The sequence below is a fragment of the Arctopsyche grandis genome, chromosome 5 (assembly GCF_051622035.1).
Source record: "Arctopsyche grandis isolate Sample6627 chromosome 5, ASM5162203v2, whole genome shotgun sequence".
NCBI classification, from domain to species: Eukaryota; Metazoa; Arthropoda; class Insecta; order Trichoptera; family Hydropsychidae; genus Arctopsyche; species Arctopsyche grandis.
In genome coordinates, this window is record NC_135359.1 from 5,097,357 (window position 1) to 5,120,702 (window position 23,346).

Consider the following 23,346-nt stretch of genomic DNA (forward strand, 5'->3'; position numbering starts at 1 on the left):
TATTTATAATATAATTTAAATTCATGATTTTTATAAATTATTAAATTTCAATTTATTAGTCGATTTACTTCAATAAAATTAAAGAATCTAGTCAACGCATACCGAAATACTATACTATTAATTAATAAAAAGTAGTCGGAGTCGGTTGATTTTTTACAATCCTCATATCAGCTTGCTTTCACTTTTTCATCTGACAAAATTTGTTACAACTTTGACTCCAACTCTACATAAAATGCTCCAACTCCACCGCTCTGGTATTTACAATAATATTGATAAGTATTTGAAAATATACATTTCTATGAATTTATAGTATTTGTACCAGCTAATGCAATAAAAATGTATTATATAGTGAAAAATACAAAATAATTATGTATGTATATGATTTGTACAATTAGATAAATAAATCAAGTTGTAAGTATGAGGAATACTTATTTGAAGTAAGTATCATTTTGTCATAAATTAATTACAATTTACCGTAACTCAAAATCCCTAATTGTAAAATAAAAATCTATGTCTATTTTATTTCAAAATAATTTAGAAATAGCATTTTTTCCTTTTTCAGTAATGCTGTCGAGAGCTGCCAATTGGTTGATAAACCTGTAAAACAATCAATACATATGTACATTACGTTATCTATAATAAATGAGATTCTTTTTTTATTTCGGCTACACATAGCAGTTATATTAATGTTTTTAAAACTGATATCCTGATATTGACTACAATTCCATTATATCCTGATATATGACGACAACATCATGAACTTATTTACTATATTTAATAAGAAAAAATTATAAGTATTAAATTAAAATTAAAAGTTCTAACGTACAAAAGCCAAAAGCTAAAAAGGCTATGCTTAGCATTTTTTTTCTTTCGGCTTATATACACTGACAACACTATTGACAAATGTCAAACGAGCGGGGCTCGTCCTTTTCATTGAAGGCGGTTTATCTTTGTATTTGACACTTTATACTGTATTTTATTAATGTCTAACTATCATATATGACCAATTTAAAAATGGATCGTAATCCATATTAAATTCAGATATTAATAAATCAATTCATGTATAAAAAAATAATTATTGAAATTATAAAAAAAATAGAAATAACATTTGAAAATGAATCCGAGATTTCAGAGTCAAAATAACGGTAACGACAATGATGAGAATTTATTTTCGAAAGTTTTAAGCGGCATGAAATCTGTCTTCAATAACGCCAATAAAAGCAAGAAAAAGAACTCCGTTAACAAGCAGGATCAATCTTCGAATATTTCTTCGTCGAGCGACGCCGTATCACTTGAGTTTCCTAACAATATTGACACTGTTAATTCAATTTGTAATGAAACTGACATCACCGGTGACGATATGTCTCACGAAAAAGATGACATTCCCCAAACGTCTCAGAGCGAGATCGCCAATCAGTCAGTGATTGAAAATGTGCTGGGTATTGATGAATTTCTCCCAAACTATTCTACAGTTTCGACGACAACTTCAGACGATATCGAAATTTCTTCGTTGAATTTGTTATATCAACCGGATCATATAGATGTTGTTCACGTAAGTGAAATTGAAAATAATGCCGAAGAGCTCAATCTAGAAAATAATATAGACGGTAGTGTGAATCAATTGATTTCAGACATTGTCATTCTGCCTATCGATGAGGAACTGAAAAATTCTTTAATATTAGATTCAAATTTACCTATAATGGACGAGTCAGAAGATAGAATGATCGAATACGAATGTTTTAAAGCGGTTCAGATTCTTGAGAATAAGCCTGTGCAAAAGAAGAAAACAAAATTAAAGGTCAAATCAAAATCTCACACTCAAAAGCATAACATTGAAATTGTACAAAGTGACGCTTTGGTTGATAGTAATATACTTACAAGTGATGCTGTTTCTACAATAGAGGAAGTAAAGGAAGATGTCGAAGTTAAACAAAATAAACCACGCATAGTTTTGAAATTTCGATCCGAAAAATCTGGACCGCGCAGTACTAATGTTAAGATTGTTTCCAATGAGAAATTTGAAGGAGATGCGATTGCTATCATAAACAGACGATCATTACGAGGAAAGCCTTCGATTATTAATGTCAGCAATACACCCGAAGAGTCTAAAAAATATCGTAAAAAAATTGCAGAACATGAAATTTTGCCGTCCTTTGTAAATAGTGAATCAGATGAAAGTACTAAAACACCTCCGTCTTTAAGGAAAAACAAACAGATTGCTGTCAATCAGTCTGATTCTAATTCTGAAGACTCGCCACCGTTGAATAAAGAGAAGACTGCTATTAAACGTTCAGCCCGCAGAAGGTCAAAAGAATTTTCCGAAAATGTATTAGCTAATGCTATAGCCCGTAAAGAAAAAATACTCAACGAAACGTTGTCCGGTCAAACTCGTTTGTCGCGTAGAATAAAACCGACGGCAAAAGTTCTCGCTAATCGAGAACTGAGACTCGGATTGGAAACTCAGAATAATGCCAGACTGGCATTGATTTCGGAGAAAAACATTCTTCCCGATGAAGTCAAAGTAACAAGATCCTCATCGAAAAAAACCCCAGAAAAGTCTCATCAGTATGAAAAACCAAAATTGAAAAAACAAGTCAAATCTAACATTTCGGTTGACGATAAAAAAGTCGCATCTGATGATGAAAATCCGACCAAAAGTGAAAGCAAACAGGCTATAATACCAGCTACGTACATTGAACCGTCGAGTAAGGAGCCAGAAGTCAACCTGAAAGCTAGCAGTTCCAAACGCGCCAGTAAGAACAATTCGTGTGAGCTAAACGACGAGGACAGCGAACGTAAGCGATTGAATAAACTGAAAAAGAAACATTTGAAGAAGCTAGGATTGAAAGCCGTGTCTGATAATAAAAACCAACGAGTGTTCAAAGATCGAGATGTCATTACGGACGAGTCTACGATGGATTCTACAAACACCGAAGCGTTAATTGAACATTTGATAACTCGAAATCAAGCCACTTTAAGGTCAGTTAACATTTTGTTTTTTAAATCCGTGTTTATGTACATTTTCTATGTGTAATTTAAATTTCAGTTTGGACAAAACTATCGAATCTGAAACTCAAGAATGTATGGAATCTACTGTAGAAAATGATGATTTAGTAAAAATTGAAGACTTACCCGTAATTGATACAAAGAAAATTAAAAGTATCAAACATTCTAAAAGGAAAGTTGCACTTTCCGATAGTGAAGATTCAATGGCGGGCGAGAAAAAGTTGGGTAGCAACAAAGACGAAGACGAAGTCACATTTAGAATAACCAGAAAACGATTCAAGATGAACAATTCTGGAGAACAGAACGAAAGTGTTCCTAAAATCGTTAAGGAAATGTAAGTATCCGATTAGTATAGTTTTACTTATTAATTATAATTCAAACGATTATCATTGCTTATCTATGGTCGATTTGAGTATCACTTTTGATCCTCAACTCACCTTTCAAATCAAGACAGTCACTGACGTTTCTTTTCGTCGACTCTGATTTGTCTTGAGATATGCTGGGTTATTCTCCAACCCTTTGTCTTCTCGCTTGTGAGAAGCAAACTAGAGTATAATGCGATTGTGTGGAATCTGCATGAAAAAAATTACTCTCTAATGATTGAGAAAGTGCAAAAAGCATTTCTTCGTTTACTATATAGGAAAGAGTATGAGTATTGCCCATGTATCTACACTACTCCTTTGCTTTTGGGCATGCTTGGGTATAATTCCCTTGAACTTCAGAGAAACTCTTTCAACTCGCTTGTTAGAAGTAAGCTAGAGTATAATGCGATTGTGTAGAATCCGCATGAAGCAAACTATTCTCTTATTATCGAAAAAGTGCAAAAAGCATTTCTTCGTTTACTATATAGGAAAGAGTATGAGTATTGCCCATGTATCTGCCCTACTCCTTTCCTTTTGGGCATGCTTGGGTATAATTCCCTTGAACTTCGGAGAAACTTCTCATTAATTCGTTTTGTTCTCCAGCTTCTATGTGGTAATACTTCATGCCCGTCGTTTCTGCAACGGTCGGGACTTATATCCCTAATAATTATGTGCGTGGTAGACATCATCATTTGATGGTTGTACCTCCTGCTCGCACAGTTCTTTATCGAATGGCTCCTATTCCAAGAGCTATCCGACTTCAGAATGAAATCATTGCTGCTGAGCCTGAATGTGATATATTCAACCTCAGTGAGCGTAGGTTATCGGAGATTATTTTAACTTATTTTTCTGGTAGCCTGCGCTCATGATTATTTTCATAATTGAATGTGATGTATGAGTGGAATTTTGATCATCTCTCTTCCATTTGCGCCTCACAGGGATGATTTGTATTTGCAGTTGGTTCTTATATATTGGTGCAAGACATTCCCTACTTAGTATTTTATTATTTGATATTTTTACTTTATCTGCTATTAATACAATGCTATTGTTTTTTATGATTATGTATAAATGTATTTTTTTTTCCATGTATATTGTATATATATTTATTTTTATTATCTTTCTGTATTTTTTCGACCACTGTGGCGCATTAGGGACTCCTGTAATGCCACAATGGTCCAAACTTAAACTTAAATAAATAAAATGAATCATTGACCATTTGATTTAGGTATTCCGACAAAAATGCTAAAAAAGCACCGTCAAATCAAAATTACAACACCAACGTCAATCTCATGTCTTGCTTATGCAAAGACCAGTCTAATATTCACGCCGATCCAAATTCCATATCAGGTAATTTGATTTTAATCGTCACACGTATGTGATTTTCCAAAATTCTAATGCAAATCAAACCACAGATCCTGAATTTTGCCGAGCGATTGAAAACATTGGAGGCCGACATGTGGGGTGTGGCCGACCAATCAACTCCAATCGACTTGTCAGGGCGGGATCCCGTGCTGCATTTTTCCTCGCATGCGATATGCACCACCAGAGGCTCGCTCTGCACCATTGCTGCTCCGGTTGTGGCGTATTTTGCACTCAAGTAAATACCGATTTGAACATTTCTATTTGATAGTGTGATTTTATTCAATATTGGCTTTATTTTTCAGGGTGTGCATTATCAATGCAGCGAAGGTCACCTGTTTCACTGGGAGTGCAGCTTGCCGTTTGTGCCGTTGCTGATTCCTTCCGGTCACATGACTGATCCGGAGTCGTCTCCGTGTGCTGATCAGCCGGCTCAACCGAAAGGCACCATCACCGATCTGTACAATGCAGAGCCGGGGTGTCCTCATTGTGGTTTGGACTCGGTCACACTAGATCCGATCAATGTCGATTGCCATAAAGTGAACTTACAGATGGAATGTTCCGGCCCTATGATATTTTTGCCTAGTCCTCGTTTACAATGGCGAGTGATTATAAACATTTGAAGGTTGATATATTCGTACACGTATGATATTATATTTTATTTTCTTCAGGATTCCTGCGCGCATGTCGTTTTCGTCGAATTCTAAATTGCTAATCAACGGTTCATCGGAAGACGCTGATGATTCAGTTTTACCGCAAGATCTTTTAGAATGCCTTAAAAATTACTTCTTCAGTGACAATCCAAAACAGGATAACCCCGTCGACTATGATGAACTTCTCATGAATGAAAATAAGTCAGATACTGATTTGATCCATGCAATATTCGATTCAGAAAATACAATCGATAAAATTCTCATTGCCATTAGTAATTATTTTCATTTAAAAGTTTAGTATATATGTACATAAACTAGCATTTCAGCTTAAGTAAATGTATTTTTTTTTTATTTAGAAAATGGAGCTGATCCTCGCAAACAAATATCTTCAATTGACGATGGAAGCTTCATGCATCTAGCCGTCAAAGAAATGAATCTGAGTGCTTTGTATATATTCAGAACGCTCGGCTTGGAGTTGGACGTGTATGACAACAAGCAAAGAACTCCGTTGATGTTAGCTGTTATCAATTACGATAACGTAATTCATGAACAAGAACTTGAAAACGATGATGAAGATATCATTGCAAATCGTTCAGATGGAGTTTTGAACAATATTGTCGGTAATACGATTGCGTACCGACGAACTATAAATTATTTATTAAAGGCTGGATGCGATTTGACTTTGAAGGTTATTTTTTCTTTGTATTGAATGTTTATAATTAAAAATAGAATTTAGTACGAATTTTTATATTCATTATTGCAGGGACCGGGTGGAGCAACTGTGCTTCATTTTGCAGCTAAAAACGGAGATGCTATCACTTGCTTGTCGCTTTTGAATAATAATTCATTTAAATCTAGGGTTATTGTAAATCAACAGGATGACGGTGGCTTAACCCCTCTCGTATGGGCTATTGAAAACAAACATAATGCGATTGCTAGGTTAGTTAAAGATGAAATGATAATTTGTTTTTATTATATTGAATCCGGTCTCCCATTTTATTGCAGACTTTTATTAGAACATGGGGCTAATCCGATGTCTAGAGATTTGGAAAATAACGCTCCTATACATTGGGCAGCTTCAACAGGATGTAAAGCCATTTTAGAAGACCTATTAAATTTCGGAAGTGGAGTTAATGCCATTAATGCAAACGGTGACACTCCATTGTATGTTTAATATTTTTTTTATATAATTCTTATCATATGTATATTGTGTTCAGATTTATTTCTTTATTTTGTTTTATGTTTCAGACATTTGAGCGCTCGGCAAAATCAATACAATTGTTTAATCATATTGTTGGCTCGTGGTGCTTTGGTAATTATATTCATTTTCGCACCTCGAAGCTAACATATTCATTTGATGAGTATTGTTTATGAATTTATTTACAGATCAATCTTAAAAATCTCGACGGAGAGACTCCTATCGACTGTGTCGTCGAAGACACTTGTGAATGTTACATATCTCTTGCAATTAACGAACAATTGCAAAGTATTGTTCGTTCTCCAACCAGAGATGAAAAGATCATGGCGAAGTATGTGCTTTATTTTTTGTATTTTATAATTTTTACATAGATATATACCAGGAAGACCTAACAGGTAAACCTTAATGCGCCTTCCTAGACAATTAAATACAAACATTGCAGCATTTTTATTACATAAATCGCTGAATTTCAAGAGGATGAAGAACACGAAATTAACAATTAATTAATTAATTAATTAATCCAGAGACATCTATGGATTTAGACTAGTACATAAATCAAATTCAGATATTTGTGACAGCGGGTAGAATGGTTTTTGCCAATTTGATGGAGGAACTGTTTCAACAATGAAATCAGATAAATTAGCAAACTCTGATAGGTAACGATCGAATTGGAATCAAAAATATCCAAGTCTGGCAGCATTAAAGATTAGCACGGGATAGAATTCGGTGCTAAATAAATATAAACCCAACCACCGAGCTGTATGAATAATCAAAGTACATAAAAATAATCGTTGCCATAATGTTTTTTAGCGATATTTCGAATGGAAAAGAATTGAATCCCATACGTTGTGTGAATTCTGTAGACGGTGAAGATTTGAACAACGTATTTACATACATTACTAAAAATTGCTTTACCGTCGATGTAAATATTGACCGTAAAATATCGTCTATGCAGGTACATATTCCTATTTATATACAACTTTTTCATATATTTTTTCAACAATTCTTATTAAACTTCACCTTTTTGCGTACAGGTTTGTAATTGCAAGGACGGCTGTGGTCAGACGGAAGCTACGTGCATGTGCACAAATGTATCCATGCAATCTTGGTACGACATCAACGGTAGACTTGTACCCTACTTTGATTACAGCGATCCGCCTATGATTTTCGAATGCAACGATGTTTGTTCCTGTAATAAAGTGAGAAAACGAAACCTTTTACAAGCCGAGATTCTATTTTACAATGAATTTATATTATCAGCGTGTTTTTTTTCATCATTTTTAGTTACACTGCATAAATCACGGAATAGATAAAGGATCTCCTATAACGTTGAAAGTTTTTCGACAGAAGGAAAATGCAGCCAGGGGTGGTGGTTGGGGTGTATGTGCCACCCAACCGATTCTAAAAGGTTCTTTCATATCTGAATATGTTGGAGAAATTCTACCGGGATCGTTGGCCTACCATCGAGAAGATGATTCTTATCTTTTCGAATTGGAAACGAAAGGAGATATCTTACAAGTGACTTTTGCATACATGAATCGATAGCAATATGAATATGAATATTTTTATTTTATTTTCTTTTTGTATTGTAGGATATAACAGAGCCGTATTGTATAGATGCGAAGAATTACGGAAATGTTTCACGTTTTATAAATCATAAATGTGAGCCGAATTTGGTTCCGGTGAGAATTTTCGTCGATCATCGAGATTTGCGTTTTCCCAGAATAGCATTTTTTGCTTGTAAGGATATAAATGTTGATGAGGAACTTGGGTAAGCTTTATTTTACTGAATTCTATGATTCAATTATTGAATGTGTTAAATAAAATTGTCTTATTATATTATAGATTTGATTATGGGGAAAAATTTTGGAATATAAAGTCTAAGAGTTTCGCTTGTAATTGTGGATCATCGAAATGTCGTTACAATCAAACGGATGATGCTAAGGAAGTTGATTCAGATCAAGATATTTCACTCGAACAGGACGATAAATATGAAACTGATGATAAATTAGAATAATTATAATTAGTGCGTATTCATATTATATAAGTCGAACGAACTTTAAAATGTCGAATACAATTATATATAAAATATAATAATACTTCAATAATCTTAAGTACTATCAAATATTTTATTTCAATTTTATATTGTTTGAATTTAATTGTGTATTTAGTTTTGTGATATGATTTTAAATAAAACTATGTACTTTTAAGGCTTTTGAAGACTACTTATTAATTTTAAGTACTATCTTTAAGGCTTATCATGAAATATATCAATTATAAGACTGCATAGATGTAATTATTTATTATTATAAATAAATTATGCGTGTATCGTTTTATGCATTTTTTCATCTTATCGTTTGGTATTGCGGTTTGCGTGTTGGTTTGGATTTGGAACATATTCCATGCTTTCCAAGCTATCTGCGAAAAAGATCTAAAAAATGAACTGATAGGAATACTTTAAAAACATATTTACAGATATTCAATGTACATACGAACATATGTAAACAAATAAAATTTATAAATATAAAATAAGTTTTCATAGAACAAACTCTTATGCGAATCTTATCTGATCAACGCAACACTACGAATATTTCATTGGGGGAACGTGTATAAGTATATATGTATATAAATTCAACTAGGATCATATATACAATTGAAATTAAATCATCATGACTCATGAGGAACTGCTTATTCAGGGAAATTCAACCCATGGAAGGCGACCCAAATTTAGTACGCTCATTACATTAATAAGAAACGTAAAAATGCAGGTTCGAAAATTCTATTTTTAACGTTTGCTTTAAATACATTCTATAATAGTTATGGTTTCTAACGTTCAATCTCCTGCATATAAAGTATTCCTAAAACTATGTAAATATATCCCTGATTCTCACATCTAGAGAGTCATACAGAACATTAAAGGCTTCCACTGTGTGTTTAGAGATAATTTTTACGGATACACAACGTATCTACATATCAGAATTGATAGTTACATTATGTTTAAATCAAATATTACCTGAAAAAAGGAATCATTTGAAAGAAACCACGAATAATAAATATTATTTTGTATAATATATAAAGCAATTTGTATAATATATAAAGTATTACAAAGCAAGTAGAATAATGTACATATAGGTTAAATGGGCTGGTGAAAAAACATCATAATTTCCTTGTTCCTATTTGATTGAGTTCATGTGAAATCCATTTGGAGCGATTCTGAAATATATTCAAAGCTTTTGTAAAGAAATTGTGCTAATTAAAAGCTTATACATCAGTGGCGGCTCGTTCATGTGGGTTGCGGGCTGCAGCCCTCCCAGTACAGTACAGATTCATGCTATTTTTGTCGTCCACACGGGATGCGGGCTGCAGCCCTCCCAGTATAGTACATATGCATGCTATTTTTGTTTTTATTCGATCACCGGTTTGGTTAACGAGCTACTACAGCCTGATTAATCTCTGCAGCCCCCCCCACTATGAATTCTCACGAGCCGCTACTGTTATATATATGATACATACAATGTGAGTAAGTTTAGAATTACAGAATTTTTTGTGTAATCAGAATTTAAATTAAATAAACTAGGAAACATTTACGTGTTTAAGCGACTGGTATACACATGATCAAATCAGAATCGATATTTCAAAGCCATCGGTCAGACTTAATTATAATAGTAAAACGCTACAGTTGTTAGGCAATGTATAGTTTTAGCCAATTAATATACTGCTGTTAGTAGTACCATCAAAGGTACGAAATGTTCGAAGTAGCGATTGCAATACCGAAAGTACCGATACCGGTAGTTTCGGTATCTGACCGAAAATAAGCCTTTAGTAATACCGGTATTAAAAAAGTATCGATTTTGTTCATATTCGTACATTTTATTTGTCGAAAACAATATCTCCATAGCTAAAATCTACGAAAACGATCTATGCGTATACCTATGTACAGTTCCGGCCTTACACGCAATGGCGCCCTGGGGTAATTTTTTCTAAACATCCTTAGAAAAAAATTTCGCCTTTGGCGCCTTAATTTAAAATTTCGTATGGCTTTTGGCGCTGTAATTTTAAAATTTAAAGCGCCTTTGAGGCATCGAGCGGCACCCTAACTTATTTAACTTATTAACTAATACCTATGTATATATTTTGCATGCACAATATTGAACGAGCTATTATTTTATAAATTGTTTTCGAGCTCTGTTTATTTCATCACGCCACACGTCTGTAAATTTTTTGTTAATTTTTACTGTTTTCTGATACATATCGTTAAATACGATGTTCGGCAACATTTTCAGCTTACAATGTGCCTCAAGTTCGCAAACCTTTTCGAAAACAATACCGAAAGTACCGGTAATACCGGTATCGCTCTTTTTTACATACCTCCTTTACGTTTCACATGGCTTTCTTGTCAGTGGTCATTTTTATCTCTTATTCGATCGTTTTCATTTTATTTCGATAATACCAGTATCGGAAATTCCGGTATGTTTGCAACCCCTAGTTCGAAGTAATAGAAAAATTCTTATTTTTTACAAACAGTTTTTACAAAATTTCGACCAAACAGGAAATCCAAAAGGCCGATATCTTTACACAGGTAAAAACCAGCGCTTGCCCTCATACCACTCTTGACCGACACCTATTCGGAGATTTTACCTGAGATAATAATCGAGTTCAATAAAAGGCTAAGCATCCCTGGTACGATTCGGAATGCAACGGGAATTCGGTCGCGCAGCCATTTCCTTGTGTTGCCTCATTTTGTACCGAAGATTGTTATGATTTTTCTCATTTAGCGTTCCATCTTTATTCACTCTCTAATGTTAAATTCTTCTTCGATACACTTGTGCTCCATTACCGGATACTATGTCGGTCGTCAGACCAAGGTAAACCTCAATTATCATGACAAAAACTTTCGTAGAGCCGTCTCAGTTGTGCGACGCGCGTCATACTGGTTGGACGTACTGCATCCGCACATTTGGATCGACTCGTTCAACACGAAAAAATGGTATGTTTATGTGGGTTAATTGTTTTAAAAATTCATAAACTTCCTGTAGACGTGACTGTTTATTAAAATCGTCCTTTTGGATTTCCTGTTTGGTCGAAATTGAGTTAATTCCGGAAACTACAACCTGTTGGCCGCCGTTTGTTGTCGTTTTTTTTGGGTGCTTCAAAATACGTACGTACTCGTTGTGTTATTTACTTGAATGATTTTGTTGAATTTCCTAAAATGTGGTAATTCTTAAACACTCGTGGGTTTATTTTAATTAAATTATTCATAGAACGACTGGACGAATGTACGTGTTTTTGAAGCAAACTAATTTATAATTGGAGCTACGCGTGAATTGTGAGCAGGACGTTTACCATGACAATGAATTTATTTATAATTTAAAATATGTATGTACATATTAATAATAACCTGAAAAATTAGCTGTATTATCCTCAGCCTATCTTATAATAAATGTGTAAATAATTATTGGTTTCAAAAGTAAAAATTTTCGTACATAGTTATTATTGAACAGCTCATATTTACCGATTGAATGTTTCCGAAATAAATAATTACGACTCAAGCAATTCGTCTGTTGATATTCCGGTTAGATTAGTTTAATTCAGAACACAAATTAGTGTTTTTGTGTCAGTATTTCTCAGTTGTGAAATTTGCGCAATCGTAGGTTTAATTTTGCATTTATATTTGAGACCATATTGAAGAAAATGTATCGATATAATATTTGTACAAATGTGTGTATGTATGAGCCATGCCTTATAATTATATTAAATTATTTTAATTACAATGTCTTCAATTAAAAATTCCTCCATATATGTATTTTCATCTAATTTGAGCAAAAATTTAAATTCGAACAACGAACTAAATTGTTGTGCATTGTGTCGCTGTCGCACAAAAGAATTCGCCTCGTTTGTATTCAGAGACCACAATGATTTTTGACACATTTGAGATGGAATAAATGCATTTGAATGTCTACTTTAATAATAAACGTGATTTTAATTATAAACTTAGATATTTCCCCATTTATGATAGTTCATTAAATTCCAATTTGATTTATTCCACGATTTTATATAAATGTATGTACATATACGATAGGTAGTGATTATTCACATTAATGATTTTTAGAAAAAATCCCAACATACATATATTGTACAATTCTCTCCACCCTAGTAATGACTTCCTCCATTGAATTTGTTGAAATGGGTCAGCGATGCTAATACGTTATATTTATTGATTCAAATGAGTCATTACATGCGGTATATACGAGTATATATTTAATTTTCAAATTTAAATTTAAACTGTATTTACATGCTATTAAGATATTGTCTTATTGCATTTTAATGTAATCGATTCAATATTCAAATATCACTTTTCATAAAAGAATATTATAAAAAAATTCGTAGGAACTAAAGATAAAAGATAACTACATATATTGTTAGAATACTTGCAATCAGCTCTTCATAAATATTCACCTGTCATATATACATATGTATGTTCATATCTATTCGTATATAAATCAAACCGGAAAGGCTTTCTATCGCCGAACTATGTACATACAATTTTATTCTTATCATTCCACGGATAAAACTACGGACAATTTGTACAAATTTAAAAACAAGTCTGCTTATAAAGGTGTTTTTTTAGTGGTATAGAACTTTAAAATTAAATTAAATACATCAAAATCGTGGTAATGGCCATGGTATTGGCTTTATTGGAAGATAATTAGTGTTTAAATATAATATCGGACATATGGGTGTCACAGCTGGTTCGAATAAAGCGCAATCTGGAAGACCAATTTTCGACCACTTTTTTTTTTCAAGCATCTGGAGCCGTATATCGGCAATAACGCGGCGAAGGCTACCAAGTCGTCCATCGTCTCTGGTTTATCGGCGTTGACTAGCGACTTCACATATCCCCACATAAAATAATCCAAAGGGATTAAATATTGTTCTGTCGTCAGTCTGTTCATAGTAAAATAGCAAACAAAACTAGGCACAAATCAGCTGTCAACTGTCAAATTGACTGTCGTTGGAAAAATTGTTGTCAATTTGAAAAACAAACATCCTTTAGTTTCGTTTTAATTTATTATAATTGATGAATTAATTACTTAATACGCATGTAAATTGTTTTAGAATACGTTTACAATGAATTACTTCATCTCGATTGTACACAACTCTCTACTTACTTACAACATCCCACAATTTTTTACCTAAATTACTTTTATACAAATGTTATTATAAATCAACCAGTATTACTATACCGTCTGTTTATTTGCCAGTATGTACGCCTACGTGTTTTTCAGCGTCAAGCAAATATCAACGTTTCTCAATTTAAACTAATCGACGATTATATATTTCAGTATTGTGACGCTCAAGGCTAATTCCAAATATAAACTGATCAAACAATAAATGATTCAAAATATTCTGGTCGAATAGATTCAATTTTTCTTGTTTTTATATGTACATATGTACAGAAAAGACAAAGCAATTTATAAATCTATTCAAACTAATATATGTATGTAATACTGATAATGCAATAAAAATGGACACTGTCTAATATTCTCCGCACTAATAAGTTCATTGTCCCTTCATTCTTTCATTTATTTCCGCATCAGAAGACAACAGAAAGGCACTGGAGTGAATCCTTCCCTAACTGTGTGCGATATTTACTTTGAATGTAAAAAAAACAACATTTAAAATATCAAATAAAACGAACAAAAATACACCTAAATAAAATCAACAATATACGTGCGACTTTTGCGAATATTAATTTATTTTATTTATTTATTCAATATCCAAAATTTTAAATTTCCTTAAGTGAAGTTTAACACTTTTATAATATTAATTTATTAACAGATTAATTTCTGATACGAATCGGATTACTATGGCATTGTTTCACAAATGACGTACAAACTTTATTATATGTACATACAATGAAAAACTTTATTATACACGCTAAAACGTGTCATAATCTAATACGCATGTAATTAGTATACATATATACCTAACATGATAAATTATCATTATTTTTACATTAAAATTATTTTATCGAACATTTCCATTAAATAATTTTTGAACAGTTTTGTAATTTGTGCATTTTATAGTATGCCTGTATTTGAAAGTCATAATCCTACGCTCAAAATGAATATTAAAACAATTTTACTAAACATATAATATTAAATTTTATATAAAAAAACTACGCTTTACTCATCTTATCTCGTTCTTCAAACGTATTAAAGTAATATGCATCATGAAAAGTGATATGCAAATATTTATTTTTATATTCATTACACGCACATATACTTATTTTTTTTAATATCAAAAGTCGAATTAAAGTGTTCAAATGATACGAAAAATACTCTCAAACATTTTTCGCGGTACGTTAATTTTTTATTTCATTTTAAAGAAAGCACTCCTAAACAGACCACTTTGCGCATCTATAGATAGGCAATAATCTGAAGTTCATTCACTGCTTCACTCCGCAGATTCTCAACGTGTCCTCGACAGGCGTTTTAATTTTAATTAATTTTCACAGACAGACATATACATACATGTACATATGTATGTATGTACGTGGGCAATTTATCGATTTTACGTCAGCTTTGTTTACATTCTTAATTATACATGTGTTCGCGCCTCGGAAATTCGACTAATCGATTCATATTCAAAATTACACGCAATCAATCATTCAAAACAATTTTGTGACTTTTCCTTTCGCCCTATCACAATGATATAAATAGCTTTCATACTCTAACTCTAATAATAAGCTTTCTTAAAGCCAGATACTCTCAACCTGTTGCCGAGTTCTTGCCGGTTCATAGCTATATTTACACACGATCGCCACGCGTCACTTATTCATCGTGTCGTTTTTATAAATTGATTTTCGACAATGTTGATATTTTGTATATTTTTCGCGCTAATTACAAAACTGACGCATCGATGTCTTTTTCAAAACAGGAAAACGTGCTCATAGATTAGTGGACTTTGAAACAATGGAATTGCGTCATTGCCTGTCAAATATAAGAAAGATTTTCACACATTTCGATTTTCTCGTCGGAGCCCTCAAATGAGGTCACCCTATTTCCTTTCACACAAGTTTATTTCATTGTGAGTGGTTGTTGTACTAGGTAATGTAAACACACATAGTTCATTCCGACACGAAATTTCGTACTTCACTTGCAAGTATAGCAGCAATATTTTTATTTTTATTTTTAATTTATACCAGGAAGGCCTAACTGGTAACCGCATATTCTCCTGGCCAGAAATATTGTATAATTGATACAAGTATTATTCGTATTATACAAAGTAAATACATATCAATTAACACCACAAAGGCATCTATGCTCAAATTTGTAAATTTGCAGCATTTTTAAACGATTTAGTGAAATTCGAGATTGCTGAAAACTCGAAATTGGTTCCACGACAAATCACTCGCGGACCTTTCACTCAACGACGTTACGCGCACGACATTTCACTCACGCGACAACTCGTTCACGGACGTTACACTCACATATTTTATTTATTTATTTTATATATTTATGTAATAAACAGAGAAACTTACAGCTAAAACAAAGATAATAAAATAAATAGTTAAACATAAGCCAAATTAAAGTTTCTTCAAATAGCATAAAAAATGAAAAATGGAACTTGCTATGAAGGCCAATAAAAAAGAAAAAAATGACAAATTTGTAAATAATAGTAGATTATGGTGAGTAACAGTAGAAAATTAAGCAAAAAGGATTAAGGTAAAAAAAAACAAAACAAAAAAAGAAAGAACGGGTTAAAAAAAAACAATCTTGCAAATAAGTTCCTAATAGTAATTGAACTATCATGAAATAGATATACATCACTCACACGACAAATCACTCACGTGACAACGCGCTCACATGACAAATCACTCACGCGATATTGCGCTCACGGAATTATTAAAATAACGTACAAAAACAATGAGAATCGTTTGAATTATCTCCAATATATAATTTCGAAAGAGACTTTGTATGTAAGTATGTATGTATCTTTGGTTGGGAACTCCATAAACAAAACAAATTTTCTATGACGACAATTCAATTGGTTGAATATTATATTTTTTTCGATTCAAATAAATTTAATAAAAAAACAAATGTATATTTACCATTATATTAGCCATGTTTGCGCTGTTTATATTACAAATACCGAGCAAAGCCGGGTAGAACAACTAGTAAAACTATAATTATCGGATACTAATTGTTCCAGCAACGACGGACATGACGTATTACCACGTACATATTATAGAAGCTCAAGAACAAAATTCAAGAATTAGGGCGAAATCTGACAGCGGTGAATGTGGTTTTTTTTAGATAGTTTTAAACATATAGAAAAAATGTGGACGCCTACATGGGATAGTCCTTTCAAAACGACACATCCGACCTATGTCGTTGAAAATGTATGGTAGTATTTATCCTTGCTTGACAGTGATCTATACCAAAACGACCCTTTGGACCATTTTCGGTAAAATTTTATCCTTTTTTGACGGTGATCGATAACGGTGGATCCCATATTCGCTATAAGGAATTATACCCAAGCAAGTTTAGGCCTGGTATTTCATACATATGAACCATCCACTATCGCGACGACCTCGGCAAGCACTACGTATGACCCAGTAACGTTTTTCAAAAAATTAGCATAATAATTTTCTTGATGCGAATGGCAATGTGTGCATACGATGCGACGGTCGCAACGTAGTAGGTAATCATAGACCTGGAAGGGTTAATCAACCGATTTGAACCGGGAGGCCGCAGACGGTTCACGAACTCTGCATTTCGGGAAAGAAAGTGCGCGTGTTAAGGACCTCTGCCTTTCTATTTTACGACTGGGGCGGAAAAGCTTTTTTCTTTCCGAATAGGAAAACAAACCGGTCCGGACACGTACTCGTATTTGTCTGATTCGATGGGGGTAAATGCTCCCCAGCCGAATACAAAATTTCGAACGTATCGAGTCTTTACAGCACATCCATATGTACATATGTGGGTGAAAACTCCAACCAAAGACAATGAAAACTAATAATTTTCATGATTCACTGCAGTCAACTGTCTTTCAATTGACAGTTCCTTTTGCTTTTATTTTTTACTTGTGTTATATTTCAATTGTTAGTTCTGGAAATAAGTTTGTACACATGTTCGTGATTAATTAAACTTAAAACTTGTTGTAAAGTTACCAATGTACTCTGATAGAATAGAGTTAGACATGAAAACAGAAACAACTGCGTTCATAACTCAATTCAGCCAAAATGTACACTTGACAAAATATGTGCAGGGTTTGCTTCAAAGCTCGACATATTTGAAGGGTTCCACGACATAAGGTCCAGTGATATAAGATTCAACGACAAAGGTACAATGAAAGAAGATCCACCCGATAGAATGTCCACCTGATAAGTGATCCATTGAACTTATATCATTGGACCTTATGTCGTGATACGTATTTGAAGGGGTGGAATTTTGTAAAAAATCATATCAAGAATATTAAAACTATTAGTGATGTAAAAATATATATGAGAAATAATTAGAGCCTATAATACAAATTTTAAAATAAAATATAGTGTGAAAAAATCAAGTTATAGGCGTTTAAACAATTAAAATCTGACAAAACGAGTGGGTGGCGGAAGTCAAACATATAAGTCTCCTGACTGCTAAACGTCAAGATGACCAAAATATTTGCATTTTTAAACTTGTTTATTACGATTATTTTTCACCATCGTACTGGAAGAAGCGATTTAAATTTCTTCGTTGACCAAATCTCGCAAAATGGCAAAGTTTCAAAACGATCGGAAGAATGTAGGAACATTTTTTTTTTTAATTAATCATGCACACTCGCTTAACAGATTGCTCCAAAGCGGCGAGTGTGCTTAACAGATTCGAGACTCGAGAAATTATATATTACATATATTATTATGTAAATACATAATTATAACATACATACATACATATCGAAACAACACCTGACATCTATGGTAATTACAAACATCGTAAACAATACGAATAATAACATTTATTATGTAACAATACGAAATTTTTAGATTCGATAATCATCCATAGAGACATCTATGGATAGAAAATCTGGCGAAACCTGAGAAATAAGAAAAACTCAAGGTTTGCGCAATAGAAAATTGGATAGGAAAAGCCAATTTTACAGGAATCGTTTCAAATCAGAAAAATTGACAAATTCTGATAAGAAACGACCGACCTCGACAAACCAAGGTTTGGCCAACAACGAGACTCCAGTGGGAATCAAACCCATGACACCTAGCACGAGAGAATACAACACTCATCACTAGACCACGCTGCTAGTTTAGTGGTGAGTCATAATGCCAGACCAATAAGTGAAGTGAAACATAGAATAGTCTTGTAAAAAAAAAGAAGTGTCAGAGTGCTGAATATATCTATTTCAAATCCGCCAATATTGATTTTCCAAAACATTTTTTTTTTAAATGCTTTGTGAAAATAAAAAAAAAGATTTATTAAATAGGTGCACAAAGGTGTTTTTTATTGATTTATTATTTGTATTAGGAAAAAAAGTGCCGCAGACGAAAAAAATACATAAAAAAGTGGTGAAGTGAACCGCACCCACCCCACTACACCACTATACATATGTACATATGTATCCACGTACATACATATGTATCGGTACATCAACTCGTAAACCTCGTAAATTCAAATTTGCCTTTTTTCCCAGGGAAATTCGAAAACCGTCTCTTCGATTTTATTTTTTAGTTGTGATTTGAAATATTTTACAAAGGCTGTTATAAGAATAGTTCTAAAAGGCAATATAAAACATGTTTGTGGCTAATAGTGGGCTTATGAGGCTTTATTTGTGAAGTTTGGGAATCAATATGCATGTACATCAATTCATTGGTAGGAAAATTCACACATGCATGGAATACAAATGGAGCGTGTAGCATAATAATGTGATAAACAATCATTGGTTTATTTCTGCAGGTGCAAAGTTGTTAACTAAAACATCCGGACTTCATTGTGTTAATTTTTATGTTATGATTGTTCCTCTACCAAAATATGTATAGAAAATGAATCAATAATTTTAAGTTCATTCTTGTTTTCATTTGACTATAACGATCTGTTGTGCAATCAGTTGGACGATTTATCGTAGCGACTAACTATGACTCAATGACGCAAAATAAACGTGCTAATTTAAATAGTATCACAATTTTAAATCACTCTGCTGTCCACTAAGCATTTTCCACATTTATAAAAGTCGCGTAAAAATAGTGTTTCCGGGTGATAGAAATTCTGATTTTCACATTTTAAAAAGTGCTGAACCGTGCAATGGTGATTGCATCGACACAGTTTCGTTACCTCAGGTATCGCTTGGTTTTTACAACCCAGTGGTTATACATAGTAGATTTTAATTTTATTCAAAAACTTAATTCCAAGTTTTATAGGTATGTAATTTTGTACATTTACATATGTAAATATGTAAATTCATGGTCACATATTTTTTATTTTATTTATATACCAAGTATCAATAGTTGAAGTGTTGTGATCGATTGATTTCTCGATTGCTACTTCAATTACTATCAAGTAGTATGCTATTAAAACGCACAACTAATTCGACAATTTACACATTTTACACAGTGGCAAATTAAATAAATTGGGTGCCCCCTCCCCCCCCCCCCAAATAATTAATAAGCAATTTTTTTTTTCAAAGATTCAAAGAAATTTACTAAATTTTAAAAAAATTGTTAAAATTTGAACAATATTCCGATTTCCAATTTCTGCTTCAATTCCGATTCCGGATTTTTGTTTCAGTTCCGATTCTCGATTCCTTCGTAAATTCCGATTCCCGATTCCAAATTTCTGTTTCAGTTCCGATTCCTGATCCCTGTTTTAGTTCCGATTTCCGACTCCTGTATCAATTCCGATTCCCGATCCCCGTTTCAGTTACGATTATAGATTCCTGTTTCAGTTCCGATTCCCGATCCCTGTTTCAGTTCCGATTTCCGACTCCTGTATCAATTCCGATTTCTGATCCCCGTTTCAGTTCCGATTCCCGATCCCTGTTTCAGTTCCGATTTCCGACTCCTGTATCAATTACGATTTCTGATCCCCGTTTCAGTTCCGATTCCCGATCCCTATTTCAGTTCCGATTTCCGATTTCTGATCCCCGTTTCAGTTCCGATTCCCGATCCCTGTTTCAGTTCCAATTCCCGATTCCTGCTTAAATTCCGATTCCCGATCCCTGTTCAGTTCCGATTCCCAATTTCTGTTTCAGTTCCGATTCTCGATTCCTGTTTTCGTTCCGATTTCCGATTTCTGTTTCAGTTCCGATTTCGATTAGTAATTTTATTATACGTATTGTAAACTTATTTTTAATCATGTTTCAAAGTCATATGATCCAATTATCTTCTTTCGAGGTTGCCGAATAGCATAAATGCTGTCTCATTTCCAAATAAACGCAGTTATTTGTCTACATCAAAAAACAAATGATGTCGAAAAATAAAATATATTGATCATCTTTTCACACAAATTTCAAGTCCAATTTATCCTATTTAACACCAGCCGAATTGACCAGCGTTACTTTGGGCGGCTGAAATTTGGAATATTTTATCTTAGACTTCACTTCACTTCATATTATCATAAGCAGTGACGGCTCGTGGAAAATGCTTTTGCTCTTCTATATTTTCTTTGTGCAAAATCCCGTTTGGTTGGGTTACTGCACTATCTAATTTCCTATACAAGAGCCTCGCCTCATCATGATATTTATCTCATGTTATTATTAAATTAAGAAATGTTGATGAAACAAACAAATATTTATCTCTTTATTAAATGATCAAAGCCATATTATGTACGTATTATAATGTATCGTCTGCCGAATACATACATATGTTTACTCCATATCTTTCCCCACTATTAAATATCATAGAAACACTGTTGCTTTTGTCATGTATATATGTATGTACAAGATATTGGTAGAGACGCAATGTTATTAATATAATAAAACGAAATAGTCTGTAAACAAGTGGTTTTTGTATTTCGACGCCAGCCTGTCGCGCCCTCTCTATGGGGATGGTATGGGGAGTCGTCGCGACTATATGGCGTCTGCTCCAAATCCTCAGGAGTTTCACAAGGACACTCACGTTTCGTTACTCAGACTGGAAATTCAGATAGGGGAGGGTGGGTTTAATTTGCGGATCGTTGGCTCTTTATGACTAAATTCGTGACTAATATCAAGGGCGGCAATCCAGCTATGGAAATTTTTATGGTGCCAATTCGAACGCCATTGTTCGTCATCGTAAGATTATAAAGATATGCGAGATTAATTAAAAACACCACAATTTTATACAATTGAGAATTTTCTGTTGAACTACTCATCGAACAATAACCGCATATCTAAATGTGCACAATGGATTATGTAGTTCGTAGTATTTCTTTATATCATATAAAGTAATTAATATTTGTATGTATGTACATATGTATGTGTGGCCGGATGTAAATATATAATAATATATATAAGAGGAAATAAGATAAATCATATCAGGGACTCAAGTCTGCACCAGATACTAAATACTAGATCCCCATCACATCGAGATTACACCTTTAGATTTTCTACGCCAGATCGAGAGACAAATCGCCCGACTTTAATTGGGCAATTTGTTTTGGACGTACAATTATTCCGTACAATACAATATTGATATCGTAATGATCAAAAAAACTACATATACATACAAATATAACAGATCTTCACGGGGGTTTTTTCCCATGTAACGCGGTGGAACGGCGTTCCGGCATCCTTTTTTCTCAGCAGTTTTTATGTTTCAAACGAATATTCTATATAATATAATTTGAATACAATATTTTCCAATAAAAAACTTGCCAATAAATAAGTTCCGGCACCTTTTCTTTAAAAAAAAAGCCCTGGATATATGTACATAAGTATTGGGGTACCATTTACGGGCCCGGCCAAATAGCCCTATTTCCAGACAAATTATGTATTTATCACGACATTCTATGTAAATGACCATCTCCAAAACATTTCGCCCTGCAAATAAAAAGAGTGCCTCTCTCTAAAATAGCTCGCACGATCCAATCGGTGTCCTCCCGGCAAATCAAACGTCAAATGGGTTGCCAATAACAAAAATAAATACCCACCCTAACAACATAATCTTAAATGAATAAAACCAACCCTAACATATACTAACCTAACCTAACCCTTAAATAAATAAGTGTTGGATGCTAAAATATTACGATTTGTGGACCATGAGAAGATTGGGAATGGACAAGAGCAGGGCGACGCGCTATCGTACTACTGTCAAAAATTATAATTTCACTGATAGGGGCCAGTGAAAATGTAACGTTCTTATGATTTCACTGAAACGTCAAATTTTATTTTCGTTACTGGACACCCATATGATGTTTGGTTTGCCGGGCTGGCGCCGATTGGGTCGTGTGAGCTATTTTAGAGACATTTAATTTGACATTAAATGTCGTTTTGACATGTCGTATAATTTATTTTACAGCCGTGCCAAAAATATTATCCCTAAGTCCTTCAACATCTATGATACAATTTTGGAATTTGGTTTTCAGTATTTTGACAATCTCTAGTTAGAGTTGTATAACTATATACATATATACATATATGTTACAATAAAATCATACATATATCAAGTGAAAATATATTTTCACCAATTCAAGAAGTAAAAATGTACCAAACAATGAATGTACAACGTTTAAATCTATAAATTTAACCTAAACAACCAGATCTTAAATTAATAGGACCAACCCTTACTTAGCCTAGC

At 33.3% G+C, this 23,346-nt stretch overlaps 2 protein-coding genes across 3 annotated transcripts in view; both read left to right on the plus strand.

Annotated features, from left to right (window-relative positions):
- The first annotated feature begins 883 nt into the window (after positions 1–883).
- Positions 884–8,912, plus strand: G9a (histone-lysine N-methyltransferase G9a). Its single transcript, XM_077431253.1, has 16 exons — positions 884–2,979; positions 3,047–3,340; positions 4,594–4,715; positions 4,781–4,965; positions 5,033–5,328; positions 5,372–5,652; positions 5,737–6,068; positions 6,144–6,319; positions 6,386–6,544; positions 6,629–6,692; positions 6,767–6,909; positions 7,389–7,533; positions 7,613–7,777; positions 7,863–8,096; positions 8,171–8,349; positions 8,424–8,912. Exons 1-16 carry the CDS (start codon positions 1,115–1,117, stop codon positions 8,593–8,595), a joined length of 4,812 nt encoding a protein of 1,603 aa, XP_077287379.1. The 5' UTR covers positions 884–1,114; the 3' UTR covers positions 8,596–8,912.
- A 2,573-nt stretch (positions 8,913–11,485) lies between these two features.
- The window catches only part of Ctl2 (Choline transporter-like 2), a 32,842-nt gene continuing 20,981 nt past the window's right edge, over positions 11,486–23,346 (plus strand). For both annotated transcript variants that reach the window (XM_077430816.1, XM_077430820.1), the window contains exon 1: positions 11,486–11,565. The gene's annotated coding sequence lies outside the window, so the exon portion shown is untranslated. The remainder of the gene's footprint in view (positions 11,566–23,346) is intronic.